The sequence below is a fragment of the Lathyrus oleraceus genome, chromosome 4, assembly GCF_024323335.1.
Source record: "Lathyrus oleraceus cultivar Zhongwan6 chromosome 4, CAAS_Psat_ZW6_1.0, whole genome shotgun sequence".
NCBI lineage: Eukaryota > Viridiplantae > Streptophyta > Magnoliopsida > Fabales > Fabaceae > Lathyrus > Lathyrus oleraceus.
Window position 1 is genome coordinate 277,377,597 of NC_066582.1, and position 16,419 is coordinate 277,394,015.

Below are 16,419 nucleotides of genomic sequence, written 5' to 3' on the forward strand. Positions count from 1 at the left end.
TATGCACAATGAAAGGCCATATTTACATTCAATGCAATGTCTTGAAATTTCACTTTACTTTTCCGTACTAGTTTATTTTCAGTTTCATTCACTTACATTGCTTTTATACTTTCAAGCCTCGTGACTTTCGTTACATTTTCTACACTGTCAAAGTCTACACCTTTTATACTTTCTAAATCACTATTTCGACTAAGTCGAAAATAGGTTGTTATCCAAAAGAAAACTATAAAACATAGGTTTTTAGCACTATGTCCTAGGATTCATTGGTCGGTCCTATAAGTAACCTTTAATTAAGATACTAGCAATTGTTTACCAATTATGTAACACGACATCAAATACATATTCACACACAACACTCAACTATGTTAAATAATTTCAACAAAGATTCATCCTTAAGCATGTACAATAATCCACACAATTATGCATACATTCACACATTAAATATACATATACACATCATTTAAACATGTCAATTCATCTCAGAAGGAACTACCATAATGTACATCTATGTGTTAGCTTTCCAACGCTTTAAATCGTTTCTTAATCCGAGTCACGAAACTCAAGTTATGACGATTCGAGTCACGAACAACGACTATGTGATTTCATCCTCGTCAGGCGAGCATAGTAGCTCGCCGGGTGAAGTTCACAGGGCCAAGCTCGCTGGGGGAGGTCGTACAGACCTGTAGTACCAAAAACACGATTTTCTCACTACAAAACCTCTGAACCCTTCCAATTCAATCCCAAACTCCCCAATCATTCTAGAATTGATACATATATGATTAACATGTATTAGCATGTTATTTCCCATTGAATTAGCATGTTATTCCATCATCTAACCATAAAAGTTTAGATTCATGATCATAGCTAAAATCTCCTAAACTCCAACATAAACAATCCATTCATGAGTAATTTCACATAGACAACAATTATACAACATCAAGCACGCATTTCATGTTAATTCATGGCATAAAATCTAAATCATATTCATTGAATTCACTAAATAATAAATCAAAAGAGAAGAATAAAACCCTCTTGGAGGTTTAGGGAAACATTTCTACCATTCCATGATTAAAGCACCCTTATATGAATAATCCTCCCCTTACCTTATGAATTAAGCAACAACAAGCTCTCAAGCAATACCTAAGGTCTTCTCCTCCAAGCCCTAACTCTCTAACTCTTGTTCTCTATTCTCTCCTTTTTATGTTCATTGACAAATTCTCTAAAACTTATTTACTCTCTAATTTTCTAATCATATAATAAGCTCAAAACGAGACTGGTAGCCAAGGGCTTTCATCAACAACATGGATTCGATTTCCATCATACCTTCTCTCATGTGGTCAAACCCATCACAATTAGGATCATACTTACCTTGGCCATTTCATGCAAGTGGAAAATACAACAGATGGATGTTAATAATGCCTTTTTGTATGGTGATCCACAAGAGGAAGTATATATGCAACAACCACCCGGGTTTCTTAATATTGAAGGAACCTTAGTTTGCAAGCTCAAGAAGTTAATTTATGGCTTGAACATGCCCCACATTCATGGTATAAGAAACTCCATCAACTCTTGATTCAGTTTGGCTTTGCCTCAAGTAAATGTGATCATTCACTGTTCATCTATCGTCACCATAATGTCACTATGTATGTTTTATTCTATGTGGATGATATTCTAATTATAGGGTCCCCATCCTCATCACTGCACAAACTCATAGGCAAACTGCATACAACCTTTGCTCTCAAGAAACTTGGCACACCAAAGTACTTTCTAAGCATTGAGGTACATCAACAATCAACCGGAGCCATTATTCTCACTCAAACCAAAAACATTAAAGATCTTATATGCAAGGTGAACATGTCAGAAGAAAAAGGAGTCAACACTCCAATGTTTAGTACTTGCAAACTGATTAAACACGGGGATGACAAAATGCCAGATCTATTCCTTTATATATCTACAGTGGGTGCACTCTGATATGTTACCTTAACAAGACTAGACGTTGCTTTCTCAGTGAACAAAGATCCCCAATACATGTCTGCACCACTTGACTCACATTAGGGTGTAGTCAAACGAATTTTACGCTACTTGAGTGGAACACACAATCATTCCTCGTACTAATTCTTGATTCTTACTTCTAGAATTTCTCCATGCACTCATATAGTGATTCCGATTGGGCGACTGATCCGGATGATCAAAGATCTGCCTCAGGTTCATGTGTTTTTCTTGACCCAAATATGATAGCATGGAGCTCCAAGAAATAGTCCCTTGTTGCATGATCAAGTGAAGAAGCGGAATAGCGCGCGCTAGTTCCTGCTACATCTGAAGTCTTATGGATTTAATCGTTACTTTGTGACCTGGCAATTCCATATCTATCACCAACCCTATTGTGTGACAACATGATAACACTAATGTTGTCTCATAATCTCATCCTACATGCTCGTACAAAACACATTGAGCTTGATATTCATTTTGTTCGTGAACATGTTATGGTAGACAAATTACAAATACAACACGTTCCAACTCCAACCTAACTTGCAGACATATTCATTAAGCCTCTCTCTTCCACTTTGTTTGACACCTTTATGGACAAGCTCAAGATTATATGTACCAAATCATCATGAGTTTGATGGGGAGTATTGGAATATAGTAGTAGTGATAATAGTGAAGGTGTATGGTAGGTTAATTATTGTGAATGTTAAGGTAGTTAGTAGGTGCATAAAGTTAGTTAGAGTGTAACTAACTTCACTCTTGTATATATAGTCTATGTGTTAATCAATTAACTAATGAGAACTACATACAAGAATCAAGATGAGCTTAATCTTCTCTTCCATGCATTCATTTTCTTCTCATGCATGAACATGTTCATCAACGATGATCAGTTTGTCACATCTAACAAATACGTTAATGTTTGTTTTATATGTAAGTTGTGTCATTTTATTCTTTTGAATTTATGTGTGAGCTTAGCATGATGTCTTATTCAACGTTTCTCTAAAACTTTAACTGTAGCAAAGTTAATATGTTTTTTAACTAAGCCTTTTGCAATTCACTTTGGACGTGCACTCATATTAAATGCAAATACATTTACAAATAACTTTATTTTGTAAATCATGAAAGATGATATCAATGAAGATTTTCAATCATTTGAAGATGTAGAGATATATATATGTGTAAGTTTTTTTAATAGATATTGATAGTCATTTTAAATGAAAGATAATGTATTATGATATATATTGAATTTATTATTTTGATTGTGAATGATAGTTGACGTTAGGATATATAATTTATTGTTATTGTTATTGTTTAGGTGTGCGCGCGCGTGTAAAATAAATTGATTTAATTTTTATTAATATTTTGATTTAATAAAAAACTTATATATGTTGCAACGGTGAGAAACTGTTGATGTAGTTGTAATACTGTTGTTATAGTCATTGAATAAGTCATGTAGATATGGGTCTCCCGGAATGAATTTAAAATCAACAACGACTATTAACTGTTGTAATATACCTTTTCAAACTGTTTCTTAAATACCAATTGCAATAGTTTTAAGATGAGAAGAAAAGACAATGTTGTTGTTGGAAATTCTAAAAATCGTTAGGTAAAGAAATTTAAACTAATGGTTATCTACAAAGCATTGTTGTTTGGAACAAAAACTGTTGCAAAAGGATAAAGTAAGACATTGATTTGGCATGGCCTGAAAACCGTTCTCATTGATTAGGACAATAATTTTTCAGGTTTCGCAAAAGTTTTCTTTCGTTTTTGAAATTTGATATAAAAATGCAATAATTGTAAACTTGAGATTTGAAGAATATACATGTGTCTCTTAAAAGAAGTAGTTGTCATACAAATCTATTGTTTAACATAAACAATGTCTCATTTAAAGTCAGGTTATCATTTTGAAACCTTATATCATTTTTTTTGTCAAGTATTTCAAAGAATTATTATGATGGTAGTTATGATCAGATTCAAAATTTGGGAGCTTCAACTCCTATTAATAAATTTTAATAGACTTTCAAAATTAATTATATCCATGTTTATGACAAACAATCGCCTCTAAATTATAATTCATAAGAATTTAGATATTAATTCTAGAATTTGAAAATTTTGTCTCTCTATAATGACTATTAGATAGAGCTAAAATTATGTTTAATGAAATAATCAAATATCTTAATCACTAGTTAGTTTTCATCATGTGAAAAGATTCTTACTTGATAAATATCCCAATTTAACCTTTCAATTTTAAATTTAACCCTTCAATGATTCAATAGGTGTTGACGATATAATATTGTCATAATAAACAAAATGGTAACTATAATGTTCCTTTTTTTTTCTTCATATTATTGTATAATATATATTACCTTATAAAGTTCTTTTAGTTGTCTTTTTTATATATTTTTTTTGGGTAATGCTAACTATAAATATCAATTGATTGTTAATTGTAATATACTCCTAGTTTATCAAATATGGAAACCAAGTCTTTAATCTCCAAGTTCTTTCATTGTGCACTCTTTATTATATTTGTTGTGGCAATTGAGTCATTCAAAGAAGAGAAACAATGTATATATATAAATTCATCATTTGTTAGAGTGAAAACAATTATTTGAGTCCCAAAATGTGCAAGATATTTTCACTATAGTTCATATTCGTATAAAAAATGAAAAACTATCCCTAGTGTGTTTTTTGTTTGAATTTATTGACCAATGAAAAACATAATCATATACTAAATTGACTATTTAAAGATTTAGGTGTCAAAATTTTTGTTTTTCTTTATGATATTTACTAAGTATGTTGTATTAATTTGCAGATGGTGCAGCAAAAGAATTCCAAATTGAAACTAGACAACTTTATACAAAACCCTGGATCTATTGGCGTGACTTACCAGAAAACCCTAAGAATGATAAAGGAGATAAAAAAGGTAAACATGGGTCTAGTGGAAGAGGTCCACAAGGTGAGGATGAAGAAAATGGAGTTGTAAAAGATAAAGGAATTGAATTAGATAAAATAAAATTTTAAGGGGGCATATCCAAAAAGAATAGTTGACTGTGTATTAATATGTGTTTGACTATAGTAATAAGATGGACATTTTTCCTAAATAAATATTATTTTCACCTACGTCGTTTGATTCAAATATCCTTAGATTGTACCATTTATATTATCAAATTTAAATAAATAATAAGTATGATAATTTATATTGTATTATTTTATTGGACTTGATGGTTAAATTCAATAACTTATTATGTGTGTCCATATAACTCAATTGCTACTTTATAACTAGAAATTTTATTGACAAAAAGTCAAGAACCAAAAGAAAATAAAGTACTATGTATAGACAATTTATGAATTTTATCTGGACAAGATTTGAAACTAACATTAACTGCATTTTTTTTAACTCCTATATATTTGGAATTGGATCCTCTCATATTTTATATATTCCGTCGTCTTTCTTATTCATAATCTAATGTCTGAGAAATTATAAGAAATAATTAATTTAAAAAATACATTTATAAAGAGAGGATATCAATTATACTATCACTTTTGGGATTAAAAATGTTAAATATTTTTTGAATTTCATCACAATGAATACTTTCATTAATTCAATTCAAATTAAAATGATGTCTATAAGCAAAATTAAATAAAATATTATAATGAGATAGAATAATAATCTCATTTCTTTAAATAAGAATTATTATTAAAAACAATTTAACAAATTCATCAAATCTGAATCATTTCTTTCTAAATATATACTCCCACTAAAATACTAACAATTACTAATATCTCTAATTTAAAAAAAAAACATAAACCAATTTCAAAATAACTTAACCAATATATTTAATGCACAAAGTCATAAATCATAAATCAAAATTTAAAATATGCCACCTAACAAAACAGTGTGAATTATTTAATTATATTTAGCACAAGCATCCTTGATGATTTGGCACAAGCAAAAAAGATTAAAAAAAAGAAGGCAAAAAGAGTTCAAAACGTCTAAAAGATTGGGTAGAGTCTCAACCTCCCCAAGAAAAAAAATGTTGGTTCTAAAACTTCACAAATTCAGGTATTGTTGAATTATTTCATTTAATTGTTGTTTTTAGTCAACTAAAAGAATTCATATTTTTATTTTATGTGGTATGGAACAATAAAATGCATGATTCACAAACACAAGTTCAATAAAAAGTGTCAAATACAAGTGCATCTATTTGGCTCAATAATTCATAGAGCATACCATCAATTGTAAGCCAATATCAGATTGATTATGTGAATGTACCAACAAATATTTAGTGATTGAATGATTTTATGTTTTGTGCAGGAAAATAATAACACTTTAACTCAATTCGGTGCTAATAGTTTTACTCAATTATTGATGGTAAATTTTAAAAATTACATGTTCTTCCTTGTATGCAAATAATTCACACTGTTTCGTTATGCTGCATATTTTAAATTTTGGTTTATAATTTTTGACTTTGTGCATTAAATATATTGGTTAAGTTATTTTGAAATTGGTTTATGCTTCTTTTTAAATTGGAGATATTAGTAATGGTTAGTATTTTAGTGAGAGTATATATTTAGGAAGAAATGATTCAGATTTGATGAATTTGTTAAAAAAATTAATAGAAATTCTTATTTAAAGAAATGAGATTATGATTCTATCTCATTATAATGTTTTATTTAATTTTAATTATAGACATCATTTTAATTTGAATTGAATTCATGAAAGTATTCATTGTGATGAAATTCTAAAAATATTTAACGTAAAAATGTTAGAAATCTCAAAAGTGATAGTATAGTTGATATTCTCTCTCTTTATAAATGTATTTTTAATTAATTATTCCTTATAACTTCTCAGCCATTATATTAGAAGAAGCAGGAGAGATGACAAAATATATAACGCAGGAGAAGATCCAATTCCTCATGTGTCATGGTTTTAAAGTAGAAATGATCCAGAATCCAATTATCCTTTCATATTCTTCTAGTTTTGGCAACAATAATCTTTCTTTAAAATCCATCTATAATAATGATGCTCCTCGAAATAACTAGGAGCCCCGATAATCTTTTCCTTAAGGAAGTTATCATTTGGATAATGTTAAAAGTTTATTTTCTTCACATGAATACTTTCATTTCAAGTGGATATATTGATTTACTAGCAAATATTTTCTTTAAAAAAATTATTTGTGCCATGTTTTGGCGTTACCAGTGTTATATTTTAATAAATAAAATTATCTCAGACTTTGTAATTATCGTCTAAATCAGAGATTCGAATAAACGACATAAACACCGGAAGAGTATGAGGAAATATCATTTCATAGATTGCATGGCATAACTTCTAGTTTGCATGTATGGTCGGTTACTTATATAATAAATAATCACACTCATAGCTCACTATCTCATAATTAATTTCTAGTTAGTTATTCTATTGGTCAATCACATTCTAACATACAGTCCCCTAATATGAAAATTAGCAAAGAAACAAATTAAAACATGATACAATCATTGGATCTGTACACGTTGACAACAAAGACTCAAATGACACAAACTCCAATTTTTGTTCTGATGTAGTTGAAACATTTGAGCTTCAATGGATTTGATAACACATCTGTAAGTTGATCTCTTGTGCTGCAATGATCCATCTCAATTGTCCATCTTTGGTCGATTCCCTAAGAAAGTGAAACCTTACACTTATGTGTTTGCATCTTCCATGCATGACATTGTTCTTTGACAACTTGATTATTGAATTGTTGTCACACATGATAATTATACCCTGATTCTGAGTCTGACCAAGTTTGGGAAGAATACTTCCACACTAGTTGACAAGCACATGAGGTTGTTATAACAAACTTAGCTCCAATGCTTAAAAGAGTCGCAATGGGTTTCTTCTTTGAAGATAATGGAATAAGATATGATCCATGTTTAAACACGTACCCTGTAGTGCTTTTTCTGTCATCACTAACTCCTACATAACCTGAGCCTGACCACCCTTGCAGTTTCATCTCATCATTCATCTTGTACAAGACTCCTAAATTCACAGTTCCCTTTAGATACCTTAAGATTCTTTCCATTGTTTCTAAATGAATTTCAGTTGGTCTTTCCATGTATCTAGCAACCAAACATACTAAATAGGCTAGATCAGACCTAGACGCAAGCAAATACATTAAGCTTCTCGCCATTTGCTTGTATCTTGTGGCATCATCTGTCTTTCCATTTTCATCCTTGGTCAACCTACAACCTAACACAATAGGATTACAAACTCTATTATATTGATCCATACCAAATCTTACGAGAATTTCATTGGCATATTTCAGTTGGCCGATGAAGATTCCTACATGTTCATGCTTTACTTCCACCCCAAGGGAGTATCTCATCTTCCCTATATCTGTCATAACAAACATCGTCCTCAATTTGTTGATTATTTCCTGTGTAGATTAGACCATCTACAAACAAGCTGACTAATAAGATCATATCCTCATTGTGCTTCACAAATGAAGAAGCTCCAAAGATCATACCCATTTTGACTGAATGAGTCAAAGTTGGAAATCTGTTCCCACCTCTTGTAAAGCATATATCCATTAGAATGTTGTTAGCCATCGTGGCAAAGTTTGACCTAGAACTTGAATAAATGGATGTGAAGACAACCTTCTTGTGTTGTTGTTATTTGAAGCGGTCATAAAGGTGAGTTTGAAAATCACCTCTTTGAGAAGTATTGTGATAAACATGGCACTGAGCATAACTTCTCCTCTCCTAGAACTCCACAATAAAACGGTTTTGTGGACATGAAAATTTATGTTTTAGAGAAGTAGGCTAGAACTATGCTCAATGAAGGTAATCTACCTAAGTATTTTTGGACCGATGCCATTAGTACGACATGTTATGTCTTGAATAGGATACTAATACATAGAAAGTTAATCCATGTTTCCTATTAAAATCATTTGTGAATGTAATTAAAATACATGCTTCCACCGATTACATATGATGCCCATTTAGCTGCTTCAAACCAAAAATTCTTAGGAACTTTTCTACTTGACATCCTGCTTCTTATCACATTCCTTAATGTCATGTTCTTTCTCTTTGATACTCCATTTTATTGTGGAGTATTGGAAGTTATCAATTGCCTCTTGATTCCATGAAGACTTCAAAAATTAGAAAAATAATTTGATCTAAACTCTCATCCTCTATGTGTCATGAGACATTCGATGTAGTGATCTGACTCTTTTTTTACTAATGCTTTGAATTGTTTGAAAACATTAAAATAACCAGCTTTTTTCATGCTCGTGACCTCTTGAGCTTCTTCATATGGATCTATTTGGTCTACCTAACCTTTTAAGCCTTTTCTTTTGTGAGGTTGAGACTCTACCTAACCTTTTGGACGTTTTGAACTCTTTCTGCCTTCTTTTTTTTAAATCCTTTTGCTTGTGTCAAATCATCATGGATGCTTGTGCTAAATATAATTCAATAATTCACACTGTTTTGTTAGGCTGCATATTTTAAATTTTGGTTTATGATTTATGACTTTGTGCATTAAATATATTGGTTAAGTTATTTTGAAATTGATTTATGTTTTTTTTTAAATTAGAGATATTAGTAATTGTTAGTATTTTACTGAGAGTATATATTTAGGAAGAAATAATTCAGATTTGAAGAATTTGTTATAAAAAAAATTAATAGAAATTCTTATTAGAAGAAATGAGATTTTGATTCTATCTCATTATAATGTTTTATTTAATTTTAATTATAGACATCATTTTAATTTGAATTGAATTAACGACAGTATTCATTGTGATGAAAATCTAAAAATATTTAACTTAAAAATGTTAGAAATCTCAAAGTGATAGTATAATTGATATTCTCTCTCTTCATAAATGTATTTTTAGGTAATTATTCCTTATAATTTCTTAGTCATTATATTAGAAGAAGCAGAAGAGATGACAGAATATATAAAGCAGGAGAGGATCCAATTTCTAATTAATTCCTAGTTAGTTATTCTATTGGTCAATCACATTCTAACATACACTCCCCTAATATGAAAATTAGGAAAGAAACAGATTAAAACATGATACAATCATTGGATCAGTACACATTGACAACAAAGACTCAAATGACACAAACTCCAATTTTTGTTCTGATGTAGTTGAAAAATTCGAGCTTCAATGGATTTGTTAACACATCTGTAAGTTGATCTCTTGTGTTGCAATGATCCATCTCAATTGTCCATCTTTGATCGATTCCCTAAGAAAGTGAAACCTTACACTTATGTGTTTGCATCTTCCATGCATGACATGGTTCTTTGACAACTTGATTATTGAGTTATTGTCACACATGATAATTGTACCCTTATTCTGAATCTGACCAAGTTTGTGAAGAATACTTTAAAGCCACACTAGTTGACAAGCACATGAGGTTGTTATAACAAACTTAGCTTCAATGCTTAAAAGAGTCGCAATGGGTTGCTTCTTTGAAGACAATGAAGTAAGATATGATCCAAGATTAAACATGTACCTTGTAGTGCTTTTTCTGTCATCACTATCTCCTACATAATCTGAGCCTGACCACCCTTGCAGTTTCATCTCATCATTCATCTTGTACAAGACTCCCAAATTCACAGTGCCCTTTAGATACCTTAAGATTCTTTCCATTGTTGCTAAATGAATTTCAGTTGGTCTTTCCATGCATCTAGCAACCAAACATACTAAATAGCCTAGATCAGACCTAGAAGCAAGCAAATACCTTAAGCTTATCACCATTTACTTGTATATTGTGGCATCATCTAGCTTGTCATTTTCATCCTTGGTCAACCTGCAACCTAACATAATAGTATTACAAACCTTATTTCATTGATCCATACCAAATCTTACGAGAATTTCATTGGCATATTTCAGTTGGCCGATGAAGATTCCTAGACGTTCATGCTTTACTTCCACCCCAAGGGAGTCTCTCATCTTCCCCATATCTGTCATAACAAACATCATCCTCAATTTTTGATTATTTCCTGTGTAGATTAAACCATCTACATACAAGCTGACTATCAAGATCATATCCTCATTGTGCTTCACAAATGAAGAAGCTCCAAAGATCATACCCATTTTGGCCGAATGAGTCAAAGTCGATAATATGTTCGCACCTGTTGTAAAACATATATCCATTAGAATGTTATTAGCCATGGTGGCAAATTTTGACCTAGAACTTGAATAAATGGATGTGAAGACACCCTTCTTGTTGTTGTTATCTGAAGCGGTCTTAGAAGTGAGTTTGAAAACCACCTCTTTGAGAAGTATTGTGATAAACATGGCACTGAGAATAACTTCTCCTCTCCTAGAACTCCACAACAAAACGGTTTTGTGGACATGAAAAATTGTGTTTTAGAGAAGTAGGTTAGAACTATGCTCAATGAAGGTAATCTACCTAAGTATTTTTGGGTCGATGCCATTAGTATGACATGTTATGTCTTGAATAAGTTACTAATACATAGAAAGTTAATCCATGTTTCCTACTAAAGTCATTTGTGAATGTAATTAAAATACATGCTTCCACCGATTACATATGATGCCCATTTAGCTGCTTCAGGCCAAAAATTCTTAGGAATTTTTCTACTTGACATCCTGCTTCTTATCATATTCCTTAATGTCATGTTCTTTCTCTTGGATACTCCATTTTATTATGGAGTATTGGAAGTTGTCAATTGCCTCTTGATTCCATGAAGACTGCAAAAATCAGAAAAAGAATTTGATGTAAACTCTCTTCCTCTATCTCTCATGAGACATTTGATGTAGTGGCCTGACTCTTTTTCTACTAATGATTTGAATTGTTTGAAAACATCAAAATAACCAGCCTTTTCATGCTCGTGACCTCTTGAGCTTCTTCATATGGATCTATTTGGTCCCTCAAGGACTAAAAGTATAGGTGGTAACTATTATGGTTTTGTGATAGTAGACGATTACTCGATATTTTGTTGGGTCATGTTTTTGTATAGTAAAGATGAGACTTTGTCAATTTTCAAACAATTTTGTAGATTATCTCAAAATAAGATGAATTTGAAAGTTGTTGCTATCCAAAGCGATCACGGAGGTGAGTTTGGAAATCACCTCTTTGAGAAGTATCATGATAAACATGACATTAAGCATAACTTCTCTGCTCCTAGAACTCTACAATAAAATGGTGTTGTGGAGAGGAAAATTGTGTTTTAGAGGATTTGGCTAGAAATATGCTCAATGAAGGTAATTTTCCTAAGTATTTTTGAGCCGATGCCATTAGTAGGGCATGTTATGTCTTAAATAGGATAATAATACGTCTTATCTTAGACAAAACTCCCTATGAATTGCTTAAGGGTAGAAAACCTAATTTGTCACATCTTCATGTTTTTTGATGCAAATGTTTTGTTTTGGACAATGAAAGGATAATCTAGATAAGTTTGATGTGAAATTTGATGAATTTATCTTCCTCGGATACTCACAATCTAGCGAAGCTTATAGGGTTTATAACAAATGATTACTTATTATTGAAGAGTCGGTTCACGTTACTTTTGATGAGTCTTACTCAAAAAATGTCGGGAAATGTGTTTCTTTTCATGATGTAGGTGTATCTTCATAAGATATTCTCAAGGAACCCGAAAAAGGAATTGATCAGCCTAAAGCGGTAGAATATGAGAAAGAAGAAGATAACGATTGTAAAAAGGAGAAGGCTAAAAGTCCAACTACAATGGAAGATCTACCTTTGGCTTGGAGAACATACAAATATCGTCATATCGAAAACATACTTGGAGACATCACCAAAGGTATGACAACACACTCCAAGATAAGTAATTTTTGTTACGACTTTGTGTTCGTTTCACATGTCAACATAAAAACGTTAAAGATGCATTACTTGATAATCATTTACTTATGGCCATGCAAGATGAATTAAACTAATTTAAAAGAAGTGATGTTTGAGACCTTGTCCCTCATCCTAAAAATCATTAAGTAATTGGCACTAGATGGGTTTTTATAAACTCGACGAAAACAAATTGATAACTCAGAATAAAGCCTGACTAGTGGCTCAAGGTTATAACCAAGATGAGGGCATTGACTATGAGGAGACTTATGATCTGGTTGTAGGATATACGCCTTCTACTAGCTTATGCTTGCTCCAAATATTTCAAGTTATTTCAAATGGACGTGAATAGTGTGTTCCTTAATGGCTATATTATGAGGAAGTGTTGTAACACCTCAAAATTTGCCCTCCTCTCTTGGGACTAGCTTAACATATTGCATATCATTTTAGGTCATTAGGCATTTCATATTGCATATCATGTGGTTACACTGTGCAAGCCATTCTCCCAAGTCTTGATCAGAAGATGGAGAAGTCTAAGTGCAAGCCTAGGGTTTATTGACTGATCATGGGCCATCTGAGGATTGGGCTGTGAATAAGGGTTTTGTGATTCTCAATGAATGTTGGTCTTCATCTGGATTGCAATGATACATCATCATCATCATGGTTGGATGTCATCAGGAGATTGAAGAAGATTCCTTGAGATTAGGGTTTTGACCACTGGTCAACCCTAATCAGTTGCATTGGGCCAATCAGGGCATAATCAGGAGATGGGGTTTATGATGGTTGTGGGGTTCATTCTATGATTATATTGTGCTTATTGAGGCTGGGGTGTCACCCTTGAGCCATTTTAGTTGAAGATTGGGGCTTAAATTGATCTATGCATTGCCTGATTTATCTATCAGATGAAAAGTCAACTGTGGTCAACTGTACATGATCTGGTGAATTTGGAGGTGGAAATGAGTTGGATACACTTCATTCATGTTGGAACAAGTGTTATTTGACATCTCAAAGCTTAAGAATGAAGAAAATCAAGTCAGAACAAAAACTGCCAAAAATAGAAAGTGACTTGTAATTGAAGTTTCCAAAAATGGAAAGTTTTGGACCTCAAAGCCACGTGTCCAAGGAAGCTTCAAATGAAAATTTGTTCAACATGAAAGTTGTAGATCTTGTTCTCACCTTTCCAAAAAGTCCAAGAACTTGAAAATCCAATGTATGGTTGGGAAGTTATGGCTCAGTGAAATTCAAAAATGACCCATAATCAGGAGGCCATAACTTCCACATGGTTTGTCCAAACTGCAAGTTTTTTATATGCACAAACTCCATTTGACATGTACTTTCATGGTGCATAATTGGATTTTTCCAAAAGTGGTCAATGCAAAAAGTCAATTTTCAACTGGACAGTTAAATTGGACCAGGGGCAAAATTGTCCAACTTTCAAAATAATTGGAATTTTTGAGTGGGGATTTTTGCTACACCTCATAAATGGAATTTGGAGTGTGTTGGAATCATCATTTCATGCATAGGCCTTGTAAATCGAGATTTGGCTTGAAAAGTGCAATGACTAAAATTGGATATTTTGCTACCACATAGTGAAATTGAGAAATAAGCATCCAATAAGAGTGAGGCAAGTGGCAATGGATTACACATGATGTTTAGAGTTTGCATGAGCTGTCAACAGGTGTCATTGAGCTGGCATAGTGAAATTCCATTTTTGCCCTTTCTTGCAAATAACCATTTTCACTTACAATGCCAATTTGGTTAACAAGATGATTAATCATGGATTAAGAGCAGCATATAAAAGCTTAATCATCTTCTAAACACAACAGAAAAAACACATTTCCCCAAATTGGATCTGAAATCTCTCAAATTCTCTCAATTTCATCAAGAACTCAAAAGCTTCAAATCAAAAGTTCATCATCAATTCTCAACCAAACTTCGAAATTCTTTTTGATCTGAACTCCAATCATCATCCTTAGCAACTGTTTGTGGAGATTGAAGAGAAAGAAGGCCTGGATCGTGACTGTTCATAACAACCTCAACAATGGTGAATTGTGATTTCGAGCATTAGAAGTGATCTGGACTTGAAGCAAACGCATCTTTCACCTTCCTCATCACTCTACTGCAACTGTTTGAAGGAGTTAAGCGCCAAGGCCACGCGAATACCTCTGCCATTTCCAGGTTTTGAAGTTTTTCGAGTTTCATAATATGCTTGTTGCTTATATGCGTTTGAAAGCCCTTGCTGTGTGGAGTTCAATGATATGTTTGGATTGTGAAATGATGAACCATAGCGTAGCAAATCTGGATTTGAAGTTATGAACACAAACCCTAATCTCTTCGATCCGCTTGATTTAGGAACGATTAGGTTTAGATAAGTTGATATTTGGATTGTAGAAGTTGAGACGGTTCGAATGACTATAGCCTTGTCCATTTCCATGAACTTTTGTTGTTCTTCGAATTCTGGGATTTCTGGAAAGGCTTGAGTGAAAACGATGAAGAAACACCTGTTTGATCTTCAAATCCGTTTAAAATTTTGAATCAGATGTTTCCCTCCCGCGCCATATTTAATTACAAAACTGCCATTATGAATTTTAATTAATTTAATTAATTCTTAAAAAATTCATTAACACATTAAAAAATTCATAAAAAATTGTAGAAAAATCAGAAAAATATAGGAATTTTTGTGTTGACTTTCTTTTTGAATGTAGAATATTTTTGACCTATTGGTCAAAGTTGTGCATGGTAAAAATATCATTTGACCTAGGCTTCTTTCATATGTGTCCATTTTTGATACCTTGCACCAATTAGTTCATGAAATGCTCATAATGTAAAATAAATTCTTGAAAATTTTTGAGATGATTGTTGACTGGTTGATGCTCATTTATATGTAAATTTCATGAGTTTTTGATACCTGGCCATGGAGTTATGAATTTTGGAACTTAGGTGTGACAATTTGTGTCACACCTCTTGATGTCAACTTGCTGGATTTAATTGTGTGACCTAGGCTTGGTAGAATAATGTGAAATTTTGCATGATGGTTGATTAACATGTTGAGATGCTATATGAATTTTTGTGGAATTTTACATTGCATTTTCAAATTGATTGTGATTTTTCATCTCTGTTGGTCAAATATGCAAGTCCATGTGGTACATGTTTGTAATTTTGATGTGAAATGCTCATATGGTATTGGATAATCATGAAATTTGGCATGCTTGTAATAGACACATTGTGTGACATCCCTGTTTTGGTCCCATGCATTTCTTTATTGTTTTCATTGAGTTATGAATTTTTGAAGTGGATGTATGTGTTGATGTTGTGATTTGGAGCCTATAATTGTGTCTGTTTTTGTTGATTTTCATTGACATGGTTCTATTTGCCCAATTAAGCTGAAATTTGGTGTGCCATACCTGAATTAGGTCCTGTTTAGGTGTAATTTATTTGAGTTTTTTTGGATTTGTTTTGATGTGGATTTGAATGCAATAGTTCTGTTTGCATGTTTGGTGTTTCATTTGAACTAGTTTGCCTTGTTTTGTGCTTAAAATGAACATGATGAATGATATAAACATGAGACCAATGGTGTTTACTCTTGTTTGACATTAATTTGACTTTGGTTGGTGAATACCTTGCTGTTTA

The 16,419-nt window shown here is 32.2% G+C and overlaps 1 protein-coding gene across 1 annotated transcript; it reads right to left on the reverse strand.

The window, feature by feature from the left end:
- Window positions 1-7,730: 7,730 nt before the first annotated feature.
- On the reverse strand, window positions 7,731-8,574 carry LOC127137093 (uncharacterized mitochondrial protein AtMg00810-like). The gene is made up of 2 exons (XM_051063582.1): window positions 8,328-8,574; window positions 7,731-8,215 (listed from the first exon to the last, which is right to left on the reverse strand). The coding sequence occupies exons 1-2, from the start codon at window positions 8,572-8,574 to the stop codon at window positions 7,731-7,733; spliced, it is 732 nt and encodes a 243-aa protein (XP_050919539.1).
- Window positions 8,575-16,419: the final 7,845 nt, after the last annotated feature.

Bases quoted from the DNA above. Each gene is read 5' to 3' on its own strand.
- LOC127137093 (XM_051063582.1), bottom strand. From the start codon at position 8,574: ATGGCTAACAACATTCTAATGGATATATGCTTTACAAGAGGTGGGAAC. The intron at 8,216-8,327 runs GTAAAGCATGAA...CTATTGTGTTAG, and splicing joins GATACTCCCTTGGGGTGGAA to GTTGTAGGTTGACCAAGGAT.